A 26,785-nucleotide genomic window follows, 5' to 3' on the forward strand; every position below is an offset into this window, starting at 1 on the left:
TTTAGAATAATTAATAATTTGCATAATGGGAAATCAAAATCCTTAGAATTATTAGCAATACAGATGTTATAAAATTCTATAATAATAAAATTTATAACATAAAATCCCAGACTTCATATATTTCTCTAAATATTGCAGTGTCAAATCCCACCTTACCTTATGTAGAGCACTGTAAATTTTAACAAAAGAGAAAATCTAAATTTAATTTCTAAAATGTAACCAACTACCAGCCTCTAACACCCAGTTCCAACATAAATAATTAAAAGCTCAATCACCATTCTGGGAGCACCCACTCAATAGATTGTTACTGACTGACTCTATTCCTAATTAACCTAAAAAAAGTGTAAATTATCAGACTTTCTTGAAAATTGATGTAGACTCATATAAGCTTAATAATTAAAGTCATATTTCAAATTTGCTTTTTCTTTGTGAAATAATCAAAAAAGTAGTCACCATGCAGCTAAGTAGTACTAATTCTTGTAGCAAATGACATTGTCCTATATTCCTATAAAGAAGTGGTTCCCAAAGTGTGGTTTGCATATCCCAAAGGGGAACATAAAAGTGAAAACCTGCAAGTATAAAGGGGAACTTTACAATATAAAATCTGTTTACTCTGTTTGGTCGCAATTTTTCAAGTGTTAAGCTGCACTGCCCTTCTACTAACACTTTCTATCCTATGGAATTTTATAAAAAAAATTCTGAATTAAATTAGCTCCACTATTATTAGTAATGTTTATAGAAGCTAAAGACAAAAATAATTCTACCTCAAACTTTTCCCCAAGCATTAATTACCATCTTTCCTAAGAAGAACAAGGACATACTACAATGTGCATCATACAGACCAATCTCTCTTCTGAATAACGATGTTAAAATACTCTCCAAAGTTCTTCTCAGAAGAATTGAGAGAAGTGCTTTGTTTGGTAATATCACAAGACCAAACCAGATTTATTAAAGGTAGACACTTTTACCTTCAATGTTTGTTTAATATAATATATACACCCATTATATCTAACACCTCAAAGATCTTATTGTCTTTAGTTGCAGAAAAAACATTTCATATGGTTGAATGGGACTACCTATTCACCACATTGTACAAATTTGGGTTTGGCCCAAACATATGTACAGTACATGGATCAAACTACTTTATACTAGTCCAGAAGCCTCAGTTTGTATTAACAACATTATTTCAGACTACTTCAAACTAGAATGGGGTACTTAACAAATATCACTATATGCAGATATGGTACTATACATATCGGACCAACAAAATTCTGTGCCAGTAGTCCTAAAAGCATTAGCAGATTTCCAAAAGATATCTGGACTTAAATAAACTTGAATAAAACTGTGCTTTTGCACAATTTTGCTGTCTTCATGGAATAAAAGTAAACAAGACGTAACTAGATGGTCTACCCTCCACCTTACGTTAGCAGGGAGAATTAACATTGTTAAGATGACCATCCTTACCAATCTACTTTTCCTATTTCAGACCATCCCCATATACATTAACAAGTAATTTTTAAGAAATTAGACTCAATTATAACTTTATTTATTTGGAATTCTAAACATCCACACACCCAAAAGGTGACTCCTACCCAACTTTCAATTTTATGACTAGACAGCAAATATACAAGCTATAAGGACCAGGGGCCACATGTATAAATAGTGTATATGCACAAAAATGTTGCGTATGCCCATTTTCACGCTGACATCACGATGTATAAAAATTAAACTTGCCATAAAGCCACACACATTCTCACGCCAGGTCAAACCATAGCGTACGCAAGTTTTTGGCTCAGTTTTGCAAACTGGTGGCACCCAATGTCAAAGCAGTGCTACTGTTCATGTGTGGTTTCCCTTTATTTATTTGAATCACATCCCTGATGCGGTTTTATCAAATACACTGACATTAACCACATATCATTTTTTTAGTTTAAGGCATCTGATTGCAATCAACCTGTAACACTACTGTATAATGATGCACAGAATGGCCAAATTATTCCAAATACCATAGCTCCTTTAGCGTTGTTACTCACAGTGCACCAGTATTTTAACACATTGTATCTGAGTAGGGAATCACAGCTCTAAAGCAGTTGATCGGAAAGCTCTTATGCAGATTGTGTCAAGAGCGGAGAGAATTATTCGGGTACAGCATCTAGCACACTCTTCCTCAGCCATGTACGCAGTCTATTTGAACTTCACCTATTCAGCAAATGCTTCAGAGCCTTTCCTGCATGAACCTTGCAATTCAGAAACACTTTCATCCCAAAATCTCTAAACACACTCAATCAGTCCATCAAGTGCTCCCGGTAGAACTGTTTGTAATTATAAGTACAATTACCTCACTGTAAACATGCATTGCAGTTGTAATACTGCACAACCTGAGCCACTTATGCTTTCATATTGTATATTTTTCATTGTTTTTGTTATTATATTATTATTATTTTACCATTTTATAGGAAAGTAAGTTTATGGAGGATTTGCATTTTGAATCCCATTGTACCATAAAATAACAATAAAGGAATTCAATTCAGTTCAACAGAAGAGAGTGCATATTTACAGATGATGACGACTGACTTCTAAGTCAATTTAGATTTCAAGGCGCTGTCTTTCTGGAGCTCTTGATATCATTTTAAGTTGAAATGCAGTAAAGTATATATATTACATTTTACAAATACATTTTTAACTTAATTTAAATAATGTATACTATTATTATTTAAGTGTCTGGACACAGTGGACAGCGCCAGTGATGAACTGATGTCCCGTTCAGGGATTGTTCCTCCTCCTGCACTATATGCTTGCTGGGACTGACAAGACCCTGGATGGGTAGATGGATGGAATAATAATAATAATAATCTTTTGCATTTATATAATTAAATATGTACTTTGGAGCACGTTTCCAGAACAAATTATGCTCGCAAACTGAGGTTTAACTGTATCAAAGAATTTCCTCATAAGAAATAATGGAAACTCAGTTGATTCGTTCCATAACCCAAAACTATTCATATAAAAATGATTAATACAAAATATAAAGTAAAATACATAATACAAATTAAGCTGCACTTTACCTTTAAAAAGAATTATGGCTGGTGTGAGTTTCTAAACTCATGTGGGATTCCACCCAACGGGACAACACGCGGAAAAGCGTCCCAAAGCAATCGCAGTCTCCCAGCGCTGTAGCAGTTCGCCGTATAAGGGCATCCAAAAAGAATCGCAGACATGCTATAAGTGCCTGTCATCAATGGGTCATACAAGGAACATTATAAAGACCCTGCTGCAATAAATAACAGCGCTTTTGCTGTTTCAAGGTGAATAAAGCTGGTGTTAAAGTACTGAGACTCAGCTTCGTGTTTTGGGGAGCAAGATGGGGACTCGCACAGCGCACACACACAGTCACAATGCTGTAGTAAACAGTATAAGCTCTGGGCGAGCGAGATAAGGAGAGAGAGAGACGCGCTGGGCAAGTGAGCGAGATAAGGAGAGAGAGACGCGCTGGGCGAGCGAGCGAGATAAGGAGAGAGAGAGACGCGCTGGGCGAGCGAGCGAGATAAGGAGAGAGAGAGAGACGCTGGGCTAGCGAGCGAGATAAGAAGAGAGAGAGAAGAACCATCAGCTCAGTTGTGATCACATGACGCTCAGCAGACAAAGTGTATCCATACTATTCGTATTGCAAGACATCGCTCGTTTATCAAGTCAAAATTTATTAAAAATTTTTGCTCATCTTGCAAAACATTCGTAAACCAAGTTACTCGTAAACCGAGGTTCCACTGTATTTGGAATTCAGGCTTCACACATTATACACTTCATGTCTATATTTTGTCAATTAGTACTAAAACATGAAAAACGTTTCTGTTTTAAAGATGTGTTTACTGTGCATAGATCGTTGTAGACACAGAACACACATGAAATGCAGGTGTTCCAAATAACGATATAGTATTTATAAAAGGTGTCATTTTGCTTGACTTCTCACTCAATACAACTCTAAGCAACTGACACGCAGGTAAACAGAATTGAGCTGAGAAAACCGTGTAGGGTGGGGGATGTCATAGCAGGCTGCTTGTTGTTTGCTGCTTATCAACATATTTAAAGGACAAAAGACGCTGACAGAGAGGTGAGAAGTGTTTTAAGGTGGGACGGATCTACGAGTTTTTTCGTAGGCTCTGGTAATTCCAGTGTTAATGAAGATGGTAAGGTGCCTGAAAGAGTGCCACATGCTAACTCAGTTGGTCACTTATTAGGTGACTTTTATGCTTACGTCAAGAAAGACTGAGATATCTTTGATGGACATAACTTGGAGGAATAGCCTGCCAGGTCTTTAAAAGGAGCTTCATACTGTAAGTGTGCCTGGTACCAGAGCACCTAGGGCTGAAGGACGATAGATAATAGACCGTAGTTTTATTATCTAAACTTAGGGCATTTGTCTTGTACATTTGGGTGAAGAGAGGAGCAGAGTTTTGACTTTAATGATAGGAATTTAAGAATCCTCAGGGACAGAAATGGAGGCATCATTAAAAATGTGAAGGAAATAATAAATAAACTAAACAAAGTATCTGTAAAAGAAGAAATAAACAGAAAGCCCCAAACAGAAGAAAAACAAGCTGTAAACTAATAGATTTTAAAATAGAAAAGTCAGGTGTGTTTCAAGCCTTTAGTACATTGAAGACTAATCAAACCCCCTGACCTGATGGGATTTTAGTAACTCTACTAAAGAAATGAAAGATGTTCTCTGTAAACCCTTATTATGCATATTTGTGCTGTTACTTTAGAAAGGAGAAGTACCTGAAGACAGAAAAGTCACAAATGTGACTTCAATCTTTAAGAAGAGAGACAAAATATACCCTAGTAATTACAGGACAATAAGTCTGACTTCAGTGCCATGCAAAATTATGAAAATAATTGGAAAAGTACCTATTTAAAAAAATAAATCGCCAACATGGTTGTATGAGATCAAAATCTTGCCAATCCAATCTTTAAGTTTTGTTTTTTTTGAACAGGCAACTACAATAGTTGACAAGACCAAAGCATATGATATAATTTACTGAGACTTTCAAAAAACCATTGATACAGTCCCATACAGATGATCTATTCTAAAACTAGACGTTTTAGGCATCAGAGGTAACCTACCAAAATGGATCTCAAGATGGTTAACTGATAAGAGACACAGTACAGACAACAGAAAAATGTTTCGTGTGAGGTTAGGTCATCTGTAGAATCCCTCAGGAGTCTCTCCTTGGACTGTTACTTTGAGATTAACGTTAATGACGTAGATTTAAGTATATTAAATAAACTTGTGAAATTAGCAGAAAATATTAAATTTGGAGCAATGGCAGACACTGAGGAGGCAGCAAAAACAATTCAAGAAAGACCTGAACAAACCTCAGAACTAGGTGAACACTTGTAAGTGTAAGACAGAAAAGTGAAATGTGATATACAGTATGTGAACAAAATGAATGCCAATTATAAATACAAGATGGGATACACTGTCCTTCAAGAAACAACTTGTGAAAAGGATTTAGGGGTTTATGTTGACGCAGCACTTTCATCAACTAAGCAATATGCAGAAGCGATTAATATAGCAGTATTTCACTTTGTAGGAAAGATATGTACATCTCAGCATGTAGGTGCTTGTGATTAGTGAGTAGCTTGAAGAAATGTGTTTTCTACCCAAACAAATAAAATTATTATAGCTGAAGCTCATCAGGATTGCTTCTGAAGAAAAACTTGAAAGCGTGTTAACATTTTATGAAAAACCATCCCTAAGCTGAAAAGGTTATAAACATCTATTAAAATGCTTCTACCTTCTGTACCTCTTTACGTGAAATTGTAAAAACATGAAAATGAAAATAAATGTTAAAATGCGTATGTGGTCCTGTCAACTGAGAATATGCAGCAACTTCTTCATGTAGTGTTTATTCAAAGACTAATAGATCTAATTCAAGTTGCTTTACACCAACTCTGTCTCCTGGAAGCTTATTATTTGTGCACATTATTTTAAGGTCAGTAAAGCTCTTGTGAAAATAGAGCTACTCTCTTGAGTAAATTGTGAAAGAAAAAAAAAAATAAGGATGGAGTAAACGGCCATATGTTAGTGGACTTTTTATTGGTGAGCTAAACTGTAACTGGAAAAAAAAAATTAGAATACAAAACAAAATTTATTATTTGCTTTATTGATGTTTCACAAGCCAACATTTACTAAAAAAACCCTGAATTGGAAATGGATGGATAGGCTTGAAGTGAGACAAATTGATTCTTGCAATATTTTATGCCTAATACACCTTTACAGGTATGCTACCCACTGCTGAAATTCATTTTCTTCAAAGCAACTTGAAAAAAAAAATCTAACAGACATGCATTTAGATAACAAATTACAACTGTAGTCAACATGATTTTTTTTCATGTAAATTTTATTCACTTGTTTGCACTGTCTCTCAGGTGGATTTGTTTATTGCTTCTATAATAAAGTGGATTTATTCCAAGTTTGTAGATGGTTTGTACTGTCTTGTGATGATTCTGCCTCAGATGAGAATAATTATGGTGAAGATGCTAGGATATATGACAGCAGAAATAATCAGAGGAACAATATTTTTAACATATGATTCCAGGAAGTTGGCATAAATTGTTAAGGTAAATAAAAAATTCTGTTTCAAGTTTTTTTAATTGACTACATGGGCATTGGTGCATTAAAAATTTTAACTGAACCATATTATTAATATGATTGGAGCACATAATAGCTGGTGTTAAATTTCCGTTATATTATATACATTGCATATTCTATTATATATTTGTTATTTGATAATATTGTAGAAAGATTAAACTTTAATTGTGTGACTTTTAACTGCTTTTTCACTACTGCAGAATTTTAATAATATGGCATTTAAAGAAGTCCACTAAGTGAAAAAAAGAAACCCTCAGTAATAAAGTAGTGTATGCTGCTTCCACTTTTGCATTACACAAAAGGCAAAAGAAGTTATTGATGAATTTTTTTTTTATAGAATATTTTTTTTGGAATGCATAAGTTGTGGCGAGTGCACACTAATCTAAATACAGTGGAACCTCGGTTCACGAACGTCTCAGAACACATGCAAATCGGGTTACGACCAAAAAGTTTGCCATACTTTTGCATCTGTTCACGACCACACACTCGGTTGACAAACCAGGCAGTTTCCCTTCCGGTTTGTACGTGCCGATGATTTCCGAACTTGTTGTACATTGTTCTCGGTTAGACATGCGTCTGCATTCTAAAATGTTTCATCTATTTACAACCTCAACCAACCTACAACTGCCTTTAGCAAAGCAATTTCTTGCCTGCTTTCTTTTGCACACTAAATGCAAGTCCATTGTTGATTTGCTATAGAATCTGCACAAAAAGCAATTTATGTTTAGCTCTAATTTTCTTTTTTCTTTTTTTTTTAACTAAGCAAAGGGAATTTTAGGTAACATACTGCATCAAATACATTGTGAATGCCCAATGCCATCTTCTGGCTGAGTGGAATACAGTTTTTTTTAATATATGGTGAAAGATCAAAATTAGTTATGATGTGTAGAGCTGGTGAAAAATAAAAAGTGAGGCTTTGCCTTCTGAACTAGACATCTAGATTACTCTGATGTTTTAAATCAAACTGAAGTTTACACAAGAAGCAAGATTTCTGCCTACACAGCCCCAACAAAAAACTGAGAAAGAGAAAGGGGAACTATATAAAGCCACTGGCTCACAATAACAAATGAAATTGGTTAATTTTGAAAAGTTTTATTTAAAAAAATACTCAAACACAAAGGCAAAAAAGTAAGCAAACGAATACACCTAACAGCATGACTTTTCTGGAGAAAAGGCTTTTATATGATCAGAGAGTTACTAGATGATGTTACCAACAAATGAGCGTGGTTCAGAAAACCTACTTTTCATCAAAACCAAAACTATATAACTGTTGCAAAATTTCTTTAACCAGAATTTCACACAATGCAACACCACACAAGAAAGAACTAACCTTATATCATCTGGCATTCATCAGTACTGATATTTATGTACTGTATTTGCATAACTGATGTCATGCATTGCGCTTTCCAAAGCGAGTACGAATGATGAACCAGCCCTAAAGCTTTCGTAAATAAGAACTCCAAAAATATCTGGGGCTTCATGCATAACGCCGTGCATAGAATTCGCACTATAAGCATGACGCAAGCACAAAAGCTGAAATGTGCTTACTCACAAAAAACTCCAGATGCATAAATCTGTGCGAACGGCAGCTTCCACGTTCTTCCGCTACATAAATCCCGGTCATCGTGAAAAGTAACGCACATGCATGCGCCTGCTGCCCCACCCCGTCTCCTCCCAGAATTATGCCTCTTTGAATATGCAAATCAATATAAATAGCCCTTAAGCTCAGTTTTCTCTGAAAAGGCAGAGGCAAAAGCACGAGGGAAAAATAGAATTTCAGCAAATATCAAGTAGAGGCAAAGAAAAATGTGCTATTTGTTGGTTTAAACAGTGGTATAAACAACAAAAGGAAGTTGATCGAGTGACATAGCATGTCGGAGAAACTCGAAAGCTCAAATTCACAAAGTTGCACAGTGCCCAAAATAAAAAAGAAGTTGTCAGATATCAAAGTCGACGTGAAAAGGCGAGTCGTAGCCCACCGTCTGAGTGTCATATGAAAACTTATTAGGTTACAGAGAAAAAAAAAAATAGGCACACATTGGGAACTTTAATCTTGAAATTTCCACTTTAATCACATAGTTTATTTTGTCATTAAAGTAGAACATCATAAACTTCATCTTAAAATTGTTTAATTTACTAGTTTCTCAAATTCCATCGTAACTAAAGTAGCCCCCTCCTTGAACCGTCACCTTATCGTGGTGGAGGGGTTTGCGTATCCCAATGATCCTAGGAGCTATGTTGTCCGGGGCTTTATGCCCCTGGTAGGGCCACCCAAGGCAAACTGGTCCTAGGTGAGGGATGAGACAAAGAGCGGTTCAACAAACCTCCAATGATGAAAGAAAACTTTGGACAACGTTTTCCCTTGCCCGGATGCAGGTCACCGGGGCCCCCCTCTGGAGCCAGGCCTGGAGGTGGGGCTCGATGGCGAGCGCCTGGTGGTCGGGCCTGCACCCATGGGGCTCGGCCGGGCACAGCCTGAAGAGGTAACATGGGCCCTCCTCCCCATGGGCTCACCATCTATGGGAGGGGCCAAGGAGGTTGGGTGCAGTGTGAGTTGGGTGGTGGCCGAAGGTGGGGACCTTGTTGGTCTGATCCTGGGCTACAGAAACTGGCTCTTGGGACGTGGAATGTCACCTCTCTGAAGGGGAAGGAGCCTGAGCTAGTGCACGAGGTCGAGAGGTTCCGGCTAGATATAGTCGGACTCACCTCGAAGCACAGCTTCGACTCTGGAACCAGTCTCCTTGAGAGGGGCTGGACTCTCTACCACTCTGGAGTTGCCCCCAGTGAGAGGCACTGAGCAGGTGTAGGTATACTTATTGCCCCCCAACTTGGAGCCTGTGCGTTGGGGTTTACCCCGGTGGACAAGAGGGTGGCCTCCCTCCGCCTTTGGGTGGGGGGAAGGGTCCTGACTGTTGTTTGTGCGTATGCGCCGAACGGCACTTTGAAATATCCACCCTTTTTGGAGTCTCTGGAGGGGGTGCTAGAGGGCATACCTTCTGGAGACTCCCTCATTCTGCTGGGAGACTTCAATGACAGTGAGACCTGGAAAGATGTGATTGGGAGGAATGGCCCTCCCGATCTGAACCCGAGTCGTGTTTTGTTATTGGACTTCTGTGCTCGTCACAGCATGTTCAAGCATAGGGGTGTTCATATGTGCACTTGGCACCAGGACACCCTAGGCCCCAGTTTGATGATCGACTTTGTGGTCGTGTCATCAGAATTGCGGCCACATTTCTTGGATACTCGGGTGAAGAGAGGGGCGGAGCTGTCTACTGATCACCGCCTGGTGGTGAGTTGGCTTCGATGGTGGGGGAAGATGCCGGTCAGGCCTGGTAGGCCCAAACGTGTTGTGAGGGTCTGCTGGGAACAGCTGGCAGAGTCCCCTGTCAGAAGTAGCTTCAGCTCCCACCTTCAGCAGAACTTTGACCACATCCCGAGGGAGGTGGGGGACATTGAGTCCGAATGGGCCATGTTCCGTGCCTCTATTGTTGAGGCGGCTGAACGGAGCTGTGGTCACAAGGTGGTCGGTGCCTGTCGTGGCGGCAATCCCCGAACCCGTTGGTGGACACCGGCGGTGAGGGATGCCGTCAAGCTAAAGAAGGAGTCCTATAGGACCTTTTTGTCCTGTAGGTCTCTGGAGGCAGCTGATAGGTACCGGCAGGCCTAGCGGAATGCGGCTTCGGTGGTTGCTGATGCAAAAACTCTGGCATGGGAGGAGTTTGGGGAGGCCATGGAGAACAACTTTCGGACGGCTTCGAGGAGATTCTGGTCCACCGTCCGGCATCTCAGGAGGGGGAAGCAGTGCAGTGTCAACACTGTATATGGTGGGGATGTTGCGCTGCTGACCTCAACTCAGGACGTTGTGGGTCGGTGGGGGGAGTACTTCGAAGACCTCCTCTATCCAATTAACGTGCCTTGCAATGAGGAAGCAGAGCCTGGGGACTCTGAGGTGGGCTCTCCCATCTCTGGGACTGAGGTCACCAAGGTGGTCATAAAACTCCTTGGTGGCAGGGCCCCGGGGGTGGATGAGATATGCGCGGAGTTCCTCAAGGCTCTGGATGTTGTAGTACTGTCTTGGTTGACACGTCTCTGCAACATCGCATGGACATCGGGGACAGTGCCTCTGGATTGGCAGACCGGGGTGGTGGACTCTCTCTTTAAAAAAGGGGACCGGAGGGTGTGTTCCAACTACAGAGGGATCACACTCCTTAGCATCCCTGGAAAAGTCTATTCGGGGGTTCTGGAGAAGAGAATAAAGCAGCTATTGTATTTACAATAGTTTGACCATTCTGTGGACCATTATATTGTTACAGGTTAATTACAATCAGATGCATTAAACTAATAAACAATATGCAGTTAATTTCAGTGTATTTATAAAGCCACGTCAGGGATGTGGATCTAAAAAAGAAAGGAAAACCACACAGGAACAGTAGCACTGCTTTGATGCTGGGTGTCACCAGTCTGCAAAGCCGAGCGCAGAACTTGAGTACGACAGGGTATGAGCTACCGTGGAAATGTGTGTGGTTTTACGTCAAGTTTAGGTTTTATACATCGCGATTTGAACGTGGAAACGTTCTTACACAATATTTTTGTGCGTATGCACTGTTTATACATGAGGCCCCTGTAATGCAGAAATACATTCTTCATGTTTTAAACCCCTAACATGGAAGAAAAGGAAGTAAAAACTTGCAAAATAAGCATAACATTAATAATGATTCTGATCTGAACACTTAAAGGGATAACCTTAAGGAAAACAAAACCAAATCAGCAATCTAGAGCTCTTAATCCATAAACCAGTCCCACGATTTAATAATCAGAAACTCAAAAGAGCACTTATATGTGATATTAAATGCATGGTTTGTTCCCTGGCTTATGCTTATTTTTAAGTTATTTTTATGTGTTTTTTGTATAAATGTAAATTTAGTTTATATTATTAGTCAACAGTCATCAGTCATCATATATATTTGGTATATATTAGTATATTTGGTGTTGATTTCAAATAAGAATGAAATTCTTGGCAGGATTTCTTAAAATTTACTTTGGTAATTAACATTGCTTTAAGAACTGCGACTTGCAACTGTGTTTTTTCACTCGTCCGCAACTTATTCATAAGAGAAAAGACCCTTTCCACGGGTGCATTACTGCTGGGCAGACATAAAATATATTCAATAATTATACAAAAGTTCGTATGATTCAAATTATTGGTGTGAAAGTGTTTGAACAATTCCACCCAAAGACTTTTTGTTGAAACATTCCCAGTGTTCCCTTCTGTCATTTTTTGCGGTGTAATGTTTTTAGAAATAAGCAAACACCCGTCAAATACTTCTGTTTCCAATCAATACATCCATTAAATTTTGAATTTCTTCCCACATATTTTGGTTAAATTCGCCCATTCAGATATTTCTGATCCTTCACAGAACAAAGTCCACTGCTGTAAATACTTTTTGCTTATTTTATAGAACTCAGCAGCTGTAGTTTTCATATATTCTTCGTCAACACCACTGCTGCCATTTTCTTGCAATTTCTCCATTAGATTACAAATATAGTGGGGAAGAAACAGAGTACTTTTTCCATCCATCCAACCATTATCCAACCCGGGGATAACCACGGGGGTCTGCTGGAGCCAATCTCAGCCAATAGAGGGCACAAGGCAGGAACAAATCTCGGGCAGGGCGTCAGCCCACCGCAGGACACACACACACACACACCCACACACCAAGCACACACTAGGGACAATTTAGGATTGGCAATGCACCTAACTGCATGTCTTTGGACTGAGGGAGGAAACCTGAGCACCCGGAGGAAACCCACTGACATGGGGAGAGCATGCAAACACCACGCAGGGAGGACCCGGGAAGTGAACCCAGGTCTCCTTACTGCAAGGCAGCAGCACTACCACTGCACCACTGTGCCACCCCTTTATATTATTATATTTATTTAATATTTTGTATTAATATATTGTACATCTAAGTTGTTTCCTGTGTTCTTTGGGTCAAACCTCAGGAGGCAGGCCCACTCTGACCTCACTGGTGCTGGGACCACCTTTATATTCAGCTGGAGCAGTTGGTCCTAGTAGAGGTATATTGATTGTCATGGAGTGCTTCTTGTCTGTGAGTATAGTTCTTTCCATTTGTGTGATATTTTGATTCTGATTTCTAGGTTTTGATTTTCGATTTGGACTTGGTTACTTTGAATTTAGGCATTTTCTTTTTGCTTATTGTTGTATTTCTTTTTTTTGTATACAGTAATACTTTTTTATTCATAATAATATCATTTACCTTGTCTTTATTTCAGAGATTTTTTTACAGTTTACACGGTCTCCCTTGAAGGAAATTTTTGATATATTTTGAGACATTTCGAATTTTTGAAACCAGCCCCCATATTGAGCACATGCCAGGCTAAGCCCACATATGACGTTTGGGCTCAGGCTACCAGGGTGAGGCTTAGATCTAGGCAGTCCAGTGTAGTCCTGGCATGGTGTGTGTGAGCGTATTTTTTTTCCAAGGCCCTTCATCCCCTTCCACCGTGTTTGTGTCACCATTTTACAACTTCTGAAAGCTGAATTCCAAAAACATCTGAGAATTAATCTTTAAAGATGTCAATCAAAAAAACTTTAAAAAAGACTAATAAGCAAGGGATGAGACCCTGTCTATTTATCTTAACAAAGGATGTATCACAAGCCATATCGCTCTTGCAAGAGCATTCACATGAAACCTCCCATCTGCTCCATCCCATGGGTTATAAGTTTTGTCCAGCACCACAAATTAGGGAGAAAAACCCTTACAATAATGGTAAAATAACATTTTATTTGTAAATTATGCTTAATCATGTTGATATTCTCTGCTTTTTGTACTGCTACATAATGTAACATAAAATAACATTTGCAAAGTTCAAGTTTGCTGGGGATCAGAGTCTATTCTGACAGCATTGGTAAATCTATCTAGAAAAGGAATCTGAGAACAGATTCATATTTATAAATTGTACTGCCTAATATAGCTTAACTATGAAACAAAAAAGACTGAAATTGTGAATTGAATATTATTAAACTGTAAATATTTTTTTTAATTTAAAAACTCAATAAAAACTTTGAATTAAGAGTGGGGGTAGTGCAGATTAGAGTGGGTGTTCTGCATTATTACTAGTTGATATCAACTCCTACAGTTTTGTGGTAAACATTGTTGCAACCTCTGAGAGAACTGGCTGAAGTGATGTAGAGTTCCATTTATGTCATTGGTCAAGGCAGTCCTGGTGAAGTAATTGGACCAGAGCTGTCCAAGCATTTGTTGTATCTTTGACAAACCTAGTGTGTTTCCATTCTGTGTATTTCTTTTGATGTGCTTAGTCTTGTCAAGACTGGTTGTTTGGATGAGATGTCATCACACTGCTGCCATACTGAATCCAACATATCAAAATTCAAGCTCTATTTCGTTTCAATCATTTCCTTAAGGGATTTTTTTCAGCATAACCTACTGACAGGAGTGTTTGAAATAAGCAACCGATTTTTTAACATCAGTCAGTAGCTGAGCAACCTTAGGTGCCATTTCCATTACCGCTGTAGAGAAGACACTTGAGAAAATCACATTTAATATGTGGGCATTGCAGTTAAGTGTTGTGAACTCCCCGCAGGGCAGCACCTATATTTGCTCTGTGGTCAGTGATGAGTTTCTGAAACAGGAAAGACAGAGTGCTGTCATCCATCTTCAAAGTGTTGGGCTCTGATGGTGTTGCAAAAAGCAGTCTAGAGACAAGCACATAGTTGTCACTGATGTGGTGAATAGCTGCAGACAAAAAGAAGGTTTTATGATAAGTACTGTCAACTCAAATATTGATTATCACAACAAACTCATGCTTTATTATTATTTATAATAAAGATGACTATAAAAGAGTTTCTATTTAGTCTTTAGTCTTGAATTTAGTGCTGGGACCAAATTAGTTTCCGTTACAGACTTACAGAAGTAGTTCAGACTGCCATATCTTTGTGTTACAGTATATTCTGGCATAACATCTGAAGCAGAATATACCTGTATGTCAAAAACTTTGCTCATTATGAAAAGCACTAATTAAGATAACAACATATATATGATAATCAAACACGTAATCTTTCCTTTATATAAAGTCATTCTATTGAAAATGACACCTCAAGGCACTGTACACATACAGATACTTAATACATCTATCTCCATACATACTGTATGTTTTTCACCTCTAGGCAGAAATTAAGTGACTTATTTGCTCATGATCATACAAGTGAGTATATGCAGGAAATGATCCAATAATCTTGTGGTTTAAAGCAGGGGTTAGTAAACTTTTTATCTGCAGACCCAGATAAGAAAACAAATACCATACTAAGACTCAAAAAGGGGTTTATTATCATAAATTACATTGGAGCCATAAACAGACAAACAGCAATGGCCATGGAAAATAAAAACAGTATTTTTTTTTGTTTCCTTTCAAGAATATTTCTTCCATGAATATTACTAAAAGAGAAAAGTGGAAAGAAAAAGTAGTGTTAATATAAGAATAATTATCATTTAAAACAAGGAGTAGATTCCTGAAGTATATCATTGCCAATGCTTACCTTTAGCAAATTTTTGTGGTGTGGTACAAGGATATTATAATTTTTGTAAGGAATGAATGATCACTTAACTTAGTCACTTGGCACCAGATAAGGAGTAAAGTAGTCAAAAAACAATTAATCAATATAGTTCATTTACCTTTTCTTAAATAACATTTAAAAAAATGTCTTAAAGTGTGCTCCACCATTAATAATACATTTTTTCTAAATGATTTTGTAGATTGTTTAGCATTTTCTGCTCTCTATAAACTTAATTAAAAAAATAAATCAATTATACTGAACATTGTATTCATTCTGTGTGTTTTATACAGTGACAAAATACATCTTAATAAATAATTTGGTAAACTTGTGTAGTTTGAAATATTTAAACTTTTGGATATTTTCTGACATTCTTACAGTTCTCAGTGGTCCAATAAACAAGTTCTTCACACTACCAGTAGATTAAAAGTAATTGAACCACTTTAAAATAGTGCTACGAAGCGTAATTCTTCCTCACCAAAGCACATTAAACCCAATACAAAATATTTTTTTGCACCTATGCTACAGATTTAGATTCAGTGTATGCAGTAACAGTGAACCACTTGTCCAGGGCCACAGAAACTGCATTTGATATATATATATATATATTACATACCACATCCTATTCACTTGCCCTTCATAACACCCCGAAAAGTGTCACATTCTTCTGCTGCATCTGTTAATTTCATTACATTTTAAACCAGCTTCACCTACACCCTTGACCTCACAAGCTGTTTGTGTCATACATTCCCTCGTCTCACATCCATTCTTATATTTGTCTTTTGCATCTCAGTCATCTAAGTTTGATTGTTTCACTTGTTGTGATAGGGTTGGTGGTGCTGTAGGGAATATTTTTTTTTTTATAATTTTGTGCCATGGAAATGAAAGCTCCCTATGATGTATCAATAATGTTGTTTCACATCCTACAGAATAGCGGCCAGTGAATTACTTGACACAGAATTGGCACTTGCATGAACTTGACTAAGTAGGAACTGCATCATAGCATGATTAAAAGTATGATCGAATTTCTGTTTCTTTATTCATTATATCACCCAGAGGCCTGGAGGGGTCTGAATCCAGGCTTGACTGTTCCCCAGTGACACTCCACAGATCATTTGGCAGAGCACCTGTACCCACTAGGTGTATAAAGAGGACTTAGAAAGACAAAGGGACAGAGCTGATGGCAGAGCTCCTGAAGCTTCGTCCTGCTGAGCGATTGCCAGAACAGAGCAGTTAACAAGTAGGTGGAAGGAGCGGAGATCGCAAAAGAGGGTGCTAGATGCCAAAACAAGCAAGTACTGGTGACCAGGAATTTTAAAGGATTTAGATCGCAAAGCACCAAGTGAGGCAAGTATGAGGTCCAGTTCATGCATGTGCCTGTGGCCTTGGGGAAAAGTGGCCAGGACCCTGGATGATTTTGGAGCACTAGAGGGCTGAAGGAGGCAAGTATGAGGACACTTGATTTCTGACAGAGACAAGTATCCACGGCCGGGGATGGGAATATCCCCAACCTTTGCGTTTTTTAGACCAGATTTCTAGTATGTTCTTTTATTAATTCCTGGTTAATGAGTTATTTATTTATTATTTTTTAATCTTTGCCTGGAACATGTTTTTATGATTTTTTTGTTATTTAAGAAACTTTGCATTGTATTGTTTGTACCTTGATTATGTCCTCATTGCACAAGTTCATCCTCAGATCATAGAATGCTGAATTGAAACAGTGTTATTCCGAAGAATGAATCAACACAGTCTCACTGATGACTTCCGTTTAGCAGTCCGACAACCTTGAGAAGTGGATGATGAAAAAGTCCTAAATACCTTACCACCGTGTGTAACCGGATAAGCATGATGATCTGTGGATGCTTTCATTGAAAGAATAGAAGTACTAGATGTGATGGATCATGGTCGTTCTATGCTTCCTTTCTTCTTTGTCCTTCTTCATCTTTTAAAAATGCGTGGTCTTAGCTCATACTGTACACAACCCTAGAACTAAATGGGAAACCCTACTTCCTAAAGGGTCAAGTGCCAGTGCTTGGTGATGTCTTTGCCGATGCAGTGAGGAAGAACTCTTTTCAGATATATATATATTTTTTACACAAAAAAGGTCAGACAAACACAACACCTATAAACATTAAACAAACACGATTGACATTTTATGCAGTGCCCCTACAAGCATAAAACCTTATTAGCTTTTAGGCTCATCGTTAGTCATGTACAAGGTATTGCTACACTCTGGAGTGCATCAAAATGGATTAAATATGATCCAGAGGGTTTTCATATTTATCTAATGGCACCCCATTGCCTTAATAAACTTGACTCTAAGATATGGTTTACAATAAACTTGTCAGAGTAAAATAAAGATTAAATAGTTAATCCAGTTACCATAATTTAAATACATCTTGAAAATATAAAAGACAAAAAAGTCAAGTATGCTTGAAAATTTGAGATTTTCTTCACAGTTTGAAAAGTGACTGACAAGGAAATAATCTATAATATCTTGTTTTCACATGCTAAGGAAACCAGGCAAAAATGATTTGAAACCTGTCACAGTCATTTTGACAAAAGCACAATGTAACTAACAGTGCAGGAGGTGCAGCACGTTCAGGGAGTTCAGAAGGGCCCAGTCACGAAGAGAAGATTTATGACAACACATCTTTATGTACAGAAAATCCTGGGCTCTTTCAGCACTACTACAATTTGCTGGTAAAGTCAATGGCTGATTTATGGTTTGTAAATTGTATCAATTTTTAAAACAAACCTTAATCTCTCTGAAATCACCAGACAAGCTCAGCTGAACTATCAAATGAACATTGGGGAATTGATGATGTTTCACAGTTTTTGATTCAGCATTAATGAAATAATTTTTTCTAAAAAACTAAAAATAGATATTGCTCTTCCTAAAATAAACCATCTTAACTGGTGTTTGTTTTCTCATTGCTTTAATTAATTAGGAAAGCTAAACAGTATAGATATTTTAGAGAGGGATATTAGCAAATCTAACAGACTCAATAAGGTCATGATTGCTGAATAGTATCAAATATTTTTTAAACTCTAGAAAAAGGATTTTGAAGCACAGCTACATTCTTGCAAAATGATTAATTAATTATATGGATTTTCAGCCTTGCAGGGTCATGGGGTGCCATGGTTTATTCCAACAGTATTAAAGCAAGGGGAAAAGTCACAAAGATGCCAAGAGAGCATTTTCTTACCCATCAGAGGGTACCCTAACTGGGTTTTAAACCCAAAATTTTGTAGAGGAGAAACAGCAGTGCTATCTACTACCCAACTTACTTTTTTGAGCATTTAAAATGTAAAGCTTAACATAAGCAAGAAGATGTCTGAAGTTTGGTCATGAATTAGCAGTGATTAAAAAAAATAATTACATCATATTAATGTAGGTAAAAAATAAGCAATGCAAGGCAAAGAACCAGACAAATTTGTTAAACAGGAACAAAGTAGACATTTCCCAATCATCTAACATGTCCAGTGTAAAGTTAGTATGGGATATGAATGTCATTGGAAAACTGCATTGAACCACACCACTAGGCGATTTGTTTCTGTATATATAGTTACTAGTGATGAGTGAACTCCTCTGTGTTTGTTTTGCCTTGAGTTCAGAGAAATCATGGAAGTATTCACAAATATCACCAGAAACAGCGAAATGCATAGAAGTGAATACGGAAAGATTAACAGAACTAGATTTGGCTGGATAATAATAGTGCAATCATCTTTAAAGTGTACCCAATAGCAAGGAAATATACTGTGACCTGAGCTGTTTGGCAGTTATGCCAACCACTGCATCACTGTTCCTCCATGAGATCAAAAATGAAAGAACACTGTTAGAGACACACAATCATATATTAGAACATTAAAACACTCTAGATGAGAACAGGCCATTCAGCCCAACAAAGCTCACCAGTCCTATCCACTTATTTCTTCCAAAAAAACATCAACTTGAGTTTTGAAAGTCTCTAACGTCTAACTGTCTGCCACACTACTTGGTAGCTCATTCCATGTGTCTAATGTTCTTTATGTAAAGAAAAACCTCCTAATGTTTGTGTGAAATTTACCCATAACAAGTTTCCAACTGTGTCCCCGTGTTCTTGATGAACTCATTTTACAATAAAAGTCTTCATCCACTGTACTGATTCCCTTTATAATTTTAAACACTTCAATCATGTCACCTCTTAATCTTCTTTTGCTTAAACTGTATAGACTCAGCTCTTTTAATTTTTCCTCATAATTCAACCCCTGTAGCCCTGGAATCAGCCTAGTCGCTCTTCTCTGGACATTTTATAGCACTGCTATGTCCTTTTTGTAGCTTGGACACGAAAACTGCACACAGTACTCAAAATGAGGTCTCACCAGTGCATTATAAAGGTTGAGCATAACCTCCTTGGACTTGTACTCCACACATCGTGTTACATAACCTAACATTCTGATAGCCTTCTTAACAGCTTCTGAACACTGTCAGGAAGTCGATAACTTAGAGTCCACTGTGATTCCTAAATCCTTCTCATAAGGTATACTCTCGATTTTCCGACTGCCCAGCGTGTATTTAAACCTAACATTTTTACTTCCTATGTGTAATACTTTACATTTACTGACATTAAATTTCATCTGCCACAAATCTGCCCAAGCCTGTATGCATTCTAAGTCCTTCTATAATGACATGACGGATTCCAAACTATTTGCTAATCCACCTATCTTGAAAATGCCAAAATCATAGTCAAAATGCAGACAAAAATATTTTAGTATTTTAAAGGCAGAAAATTCAAAGAGGTGTGTAATGATTAAAGCTGCTTTTTCTGTTTTTGAAGGCGTGCTGAAGGCTCTCCAAATTGTGTGTGCTGATGCTTTGCTCTTTTCCTTCTATCAAAATAATAAAAATGTCTTGTAAATAGTACTAATAATAACAAAATAATTATTACTTCATAGAGTCTCTTGTGCTTGGAGTGGTGGTGGGGGGAGTCAGGCTGTTTCAAGATTTGTTTTTATCTCCACATGGCTAATTATGTAGGCATTGGGCATGCACCTCCATCTCTTATACTGAAATGGAACTTGAAATTTGTCCTGCACATTTGGCAACAAGCAAAGATAACTGGTTATTTTTGCTGTATATGTGTCATAATGTGACTGTAATGCAAAAGATAAGCATTATATACTGGTGGGGGGTGTGGGGGTTTCCCTTCCAATGTTGGGTGTTATAGCCCCAGAGGATGTCATGTTGGCTTTGCAAAGCATTATGGGGTGCTAGAGAAAAAAGTTCTCCCAAACCGGCCAAATGCAGCAAATTTGCTGGAAATAACACTTAGTTGAAATTTGCTGACCAACACTAATACTTACATGTATGAAGTAATACTTTACGTTCCAGTATTGCAGTGTAAATTTATAATTAACTACATTTTTGGTGTTCTTAATGAACAGTTTATTTTCACGTAACATCTGACATTAACTAAGAAATGATTTGTTATTTAGCTTATTGAGGAATAATGAATTCTGTAATCCATATGTTGTGATTCTGCCTGTTAATTAAACAGATCTCAGCAATGAAAGCCAGAACTGCACTCTGCCACAAATCTGAATCAAAAATGTAGGCCTCACCACTCTAAGCAGTACAGTGGAACCTCGGTTCACGAACGTATTGATTCATGTACAGATTGGTTTACAACAAAAAAGTTCGCCAAACTTTTGCCTCTGTTCACAACCACACACTTGGTATACGAACAAGTCAGTTTCCCTTTCGGTTTGTGCATGTTCAGTCTCTCCCTGTGCATTTCCTGTGCAGCAAGCCAGCAAAAGAGAGAGTGACACACACACACACAGGCGCAAGCGAGAGAGAGAAATACACACACACAGGCGCGCGAGAGAGACACACACACAGACAGGTGAGCGCGCGAGAGAGAAACATACACACAGGCGTGCGAGAGAGAGAGACACACACACACAGGCGCGCGGGAGAGTGACAAACACACAGGCGCACGAGAGAGACACACACGCACACATGAGAGAGAGAGCTGGACGCATAAGGTAGAGAAAGCAGTTAAAGAATGCACTGGGCTTGCTTTTGTTTTCATTTCTGTTCACAGCGATCGGTTCATAGCGTGCATTGTTGCTATGTTACTTTTCTTGGTGGTTTATTAAATTTCGGATTTTTCAAATGTTCATTTTTTCCCTGTGCTTAAAACGCATTAAAAAAAGTGTTTTTAGCAGTTTTAGTGGTTCTTAGCGCTATAGCGCGAACTATTGCAATATTAGTTTTCTCTGTTGTTCAAGGTTTTCTCAGTGTTATTCAATGTTTTTACATTTAGTTTACTATTACCCTGTGCATTCTATGGTATAATTCACTATATTTGTGCTTAAAAACTAAAAACATATATATATTTACATACAGTTCGTATGGTCTGGAACGGATTAATTGTATTTACATACAATCCTATGGCGGAAATTGCTTCAGGTCACGACCAAATCGGTTTACGACCAGTGTTTTGAAACGAATTATGGTCGTGAACCGAGGTTCCACTGTATAGCTCCAAACTCAATATACAGGTATAGAATTATGGCCTGCACATGCCCATTAGTGGGGTAAAGTCTTTAAAATTAGAAATTTCCTCCAAGGAACAGAGGACAGCTGTACTAAAAATCTGTGGCTCACAGAAACAAAACAATTAAATTTAAAGATTAACTGTGAATTCAAAAAAGTATACATTGTAGAAAATAGATGGCAGTATTACAAAACAGGCAAACCTGATAGGTAGTCCACAATAGAATCCAAAAACAGAACCTTATCATGAAATCCAGAATTAAAAAAACAATAACAAACAAACAGAGAAACTAATAACAATAATAACAAACCATAAAACTAATGAACAAGAGAACAACTTCAGTGCTTTAAAATTATTAAAATATAGCATTCATTTTAAATAGCATAAAGGGTTAAACCTGTTCAGGCGTATCAGGATACTAGAACAACAAGACAAAGATGTAATACACAAAGTGTACTGAAGGTGACTAAGAGATGACTAAGAAATCAGCAGATGTCCTGTAGCAACCCAAAGGATAGGAGAATAAGAATATAGTAAAACAGACTTTTATTTTGTATAAGTCATTTGGGTGTAAACCAACAAATCAAGAGTAAAATATATGCATTAATTGACACTGTTTTTTTAATTGATTAATTGACACTGACATTTCATAGTTTATGAAATGAACCTGTTTCTCTGACCATTCTGATCATGCTATACAAGAATGCTCCCTGTTCAAGCATTAGCTAGAGTAATTAATGATACAGATGGACAAGCTTTTCTTATGCCTGATTATGGATATGTCCTGTTAGAGGATAAGTTGTTATCTTTAATTAAAATGTTGATTTCTATCACATATATTACATAAAAATAAATTGAACTCAACTAAACCAAAGCTTAGGGAGAGACTGTGTGATGCACTGCATAATAATGACATATATACACATGTGGGCCACCAGAGTTGGGTATGCTCTGTTACAATAAATCCCAATAAGGTAAATACTCTTAATGAACCAATACAAAAGAATGAGGGGCTCCTTGAGAATGCCAGCATAATTCATTAAAAACTCTTGGGGAAGCAACTAGTCCAACAAAGAATTAAATTTGTGAGAGTATGCAATGTACTTCATTCAAAAGGGATCTCTTTTATATGAAGTTTATTTAAATAACCATTTTTTTCTAAAATTGGGTCTTTAATTTATTCTAATTTATATCTAAGAGACATTCTTCCACCATATCAAAAAAATAATACAATATAATAAAGTTTTTGTCCACAGCAGTATCAAACTGGTGAAAGAGAAAACCTCCATAATGTAAATACTTGTTAAAGTAATACGTTTTGCCCACATTCAAAATCTGCCTATTTTAGATTTGGTAGGAAAAGTTTATTGCAAAAATATTCTTACTGACATTTCTTACCTGTTACTCTAAGCTTTTCTGCACCAATGCTGACCTCCTCTTCATCTGCAGAAAACAGGATTTTTCCATCTTCATTTGATCTGACTTCAAACCGCTGACACTGAGCTTCAACCGCCTCTGATCCTACAGTATTAAAAATTGAAACACCAAAATTACAATATCAATTTTCTCTCTCTCTCTATGTATATATATATATATATATACAGTGGTGTGAAAAACTATTTGCCCCCTTCCTGATTCCTTATTCTTTTGCATGTTTGTCACACAAAATGTTTCTGATCATCAAACACATTTAACCATTAGTCAAATATAACACAAGTAAACACAAAATGCTGTTTTTAAATGATGGTTTTTATTATTTAGGGAGAAAAAAAATCCAAACCTACATGGCCCTGTGTGAAAATGTAATTGCCCCCTGAACCTAATAACTGGTTGGGCCTCCCTTAGCAGCAATAACTGCAATCAAGCGTTTGCGATAACTTGCAATGAGTCTTTTACAGCGCTCTGGAGGAATTTTGGCCCACCACTGTATATATATATAAATATATATATATATATTGCATTTATGGAGTTATCAATCAAAATAAATAATGTATTTTTTTAACTCATTTCCCTTCATGATACTATATCATGACCCTCTCCCTTCACTGATTCAATTAAATGAAGTAAACTTCCAGTTTATAGCTGATATTTATTCTTGTTTTTTAATGGGTCTTAAACCGGTAATAACCAGGTATGGGTGTAAATACTGACAATAAATATGCACCTCTTCTTACTTTCTCACTTTCATCACATTTTGAAAACAATCACTGAATGCCATACCTATAAAGCAAGCAGTCTAATTGAAGAAAGAAGTTGACTGATTGTATTTAAAGGGAAACAGCACCTTTGTATTATGTTCTCATGAGAATGGATGAATAGTAATTTTCTCAAGTTAAATAAAGAGAAAACTGAAATCTTAGTGATTGGCAATAATGGATACAATGAGGCTATTAGAAATAAACTGGATACATTAGGATTAAAAGTTAAGAAGGAGGTAAAAAGCTTAGGGGTAACTGTTGACTGTAATCTAAATTTTAAATTGCATATCAATCAGATCACTAGGACAGCATTTTTTCACTTAAGAAACATAGCAAAAGTTAGACCTCTTATATCATTGAAAGATGCTGAGAAATTAGTTCACGCGTTTGTTTTCAGTCGACTAGATTACTGTAACGCACTCCTCTCAGGACTACCCAAAAATGACATAAATCATTTGCAACTAGTGCAGAAAGCAGCTGCTAGGATCCTAACTAGAAAAAGAAAATCTGAGCACATCTCTCCAGTTTTGATGTCATTACACTGGTTACCTGTGTCATTCAGGATTGACTTTAAAATTCTGCCTATGGTTTATAAAGCCTTAAATAATCTCGCCCCATCTTATATATTGGAATGTCTGACACCTTAAAATTCAAATCGTAACCTCAGATCCTCAAATGAGTGTCTCCTTAGAACAAAACTTAAAAGAAGTGGTGAGGTGGCCTTCTGCTGCTATGCACCTAAAATCTGGAATAGCCTGACAATTGGAATTCGCCAGGCTAATACAGTGGAGCACTTTAAAAAACTGCTGAAAACACATTACTTTAACATGGCCTTCTCATAACTGCACTGTAATTAAAATCCTGATACTCTGTATATCCAACTCATTATAATAACTATTCATGGTGGCTCTAAAATCTGTACTAACCCCTACTCTCTCTTCTGTTTCCTTTTCCGGTGTCCTTACCACCGTCTACTCAAAGCACCGTGATGTTCCAACAAAGATGGATGGATTAAAAGCCAGAAGTCTGTATGACCATCAACATCAAGTGACTCTGTGAGAACCCTAACTAAAAAGAAGACTATTTCATTTATATTAGGTAGAATGCCCAGAGGGGACTGGGCGGTCTCGTGGCCTGAAACCCCTGCAAATTTTATTTTTTTCTCCAGCCGTCTAGAGTTTTTTTTTGTTTTTTCTGTCCACCCTGGCCATCGGACCTTACTCCTTTTCTATGTTAACTAATGTTGTCTTATTTTAATTTATTTTTTCTTTTATTTTTCTTTTCTTCATTATGTAAAGCACTTTGAGCTACATTTTGTATGAAAATGTGTTATATAAATAAATGTTGTTGTTTTCCTAATTTCATCGCTTGACTTCTTACATTTATAGAACAATTTAAACTGCAAGGATTTGCACTAATTACACCAAACAACAGTTCTCCATTCACATCAACAGATACAGCAAAGAAATGTAAGCTGTTCTAAGAGTGTCAAATCTACATTAAATTCCACGAAGGTACTTTACAGAAGGTACTGTAGTTTGACAAACTTGTCTTACAACTGATGTTAGTTCACAGGTTATGGCTCTTATGTAAATACCTGCAAATCGTTCTGTTTGCTTAATTAACAGGTGCCAGCTGGACGTAAGTAGGGATAAAAGTGGGTTAGTGCTAGAGAAAGTGGAGAGAATGAGAAAAGAATAAGTCGTCACTCATTAGAAGTTTGCTTTATTGAATATTCCTTATATGGAATGGAAAGGACAGGAACTATTGACTCAGTTGAGCTATGTAAAGGGAGCAGGACCGATGGCTGGATGGGAGGTTCTGGGGAGTGGCTGTGTTCAAGTCTAACAATTTACCTAAGAGCAGATGAGAATGAAGAGGAAGCTTATCAGTAACTGTTTAAGGGAAAGATACCATGTTGCAGTTCGAGTCTGCAGGATAGCCTGAGGTGGTAGACTGGGGTGCGTCAGGCTTTGCAATGAGAGATCCCTGATCAAGTCCTAGTATGGGAGAGAGAGGGAATGACTTGTGAAGGATTATGTTGAGATTTTAAAGTATTTATTTAAGAGCATAGCAAAACACTTGTTTATTTAAACAGGAACAATGATATGATGGCAAATCTGTTTGTTTCGATGCGTTTAGGAACCTCTATTTACTGAATATGCCAGTCCTTATGCCCCTCTTTCATTGTGCTTCTTTCCACTGTTCATCAGACATAGCAGCCCTCATTTAGACACTGGATGCCCCACCAGGACACGGATGCTGGACAGCAGACATTTGTCTTTTTATATAGATAGAATTATTTTTATTATTTGATATTTGAAATTGTTTATGGATCACCCTAAGACATTGTTTTAATGGCACAATTTGTTTTTAAAGAAGGATTGTACTGTTGCACTTTGGGGACTTTCGTTCTTTACCTATAATAAACTTTTACTTCACTTTTAAAAGAAAAGCCTTTTGTATCTCCTAATTTGCTCTGGTCTGTCTCAGTCATGACTACTGGATGTTCCAAAAAAATTCGGTGCTCATAACTGCGGGCACAATATATCACACTGTTCTTCTCTTGTTCCTCATTTATTAAAAGCATCCATTTACTTAAATTCATAATATGTTTCAAGGTTTGGATCAGATAAAAGATAGTAACTATGTTAGGATGATGTGCCAATGTTACACTCAAAAGCAGTTAATTTAGATTTGCAAATCAACCTGTCAGCAGTTCTTTGGATTTTGAGAGGACCCCACAAAGAGCGAGAAAACATGCAAAAGTCACACAAAGGCATCTTATAAAAAAACA

At 37.3% G+C, this 26,785-nt stretch overlaps 1 protein-coding gene across 1 annotated transcript in view; it reads right to left on the reverse strand.

Annotated features, from left to right (window-relative positions):
* LOC120527469 (zeta-sarcoglycan) overlaps nucleotides 1-26,785 on the reverse strand; it is a 1,186,696-nt gene that overhangs the window by 92,877 nt on the left and 1,067,034 nt on the right. Inside the window, exon 5 of the mRNA XM_039750908.1 lies at nucleotides 23,189-23,311. Coding sequence (XP_039606842.1) covers nucleotides 23,189-23,311 — 123 coding nt within the window. The remainder of the gene's footprint in view (nucleotides 1-23,188; nucleotides 23,312-26,785) is intronic.

This window comes from Polypterus senegalus, chromosome 4, assembly GCF_016835505.1.
Source record: "Polypterus senegalus isolate Bchr_013 chromosome 4, ASM1683550v1, whole genome shotgun sequence".
Taxonomy (NCBI): domain Eukaryota; kingdom Metazoa; phylum Chordata; class Cladistia; order Polypteriformes; family Polypteridae; genus Polypterus; species Polypterus senegalus.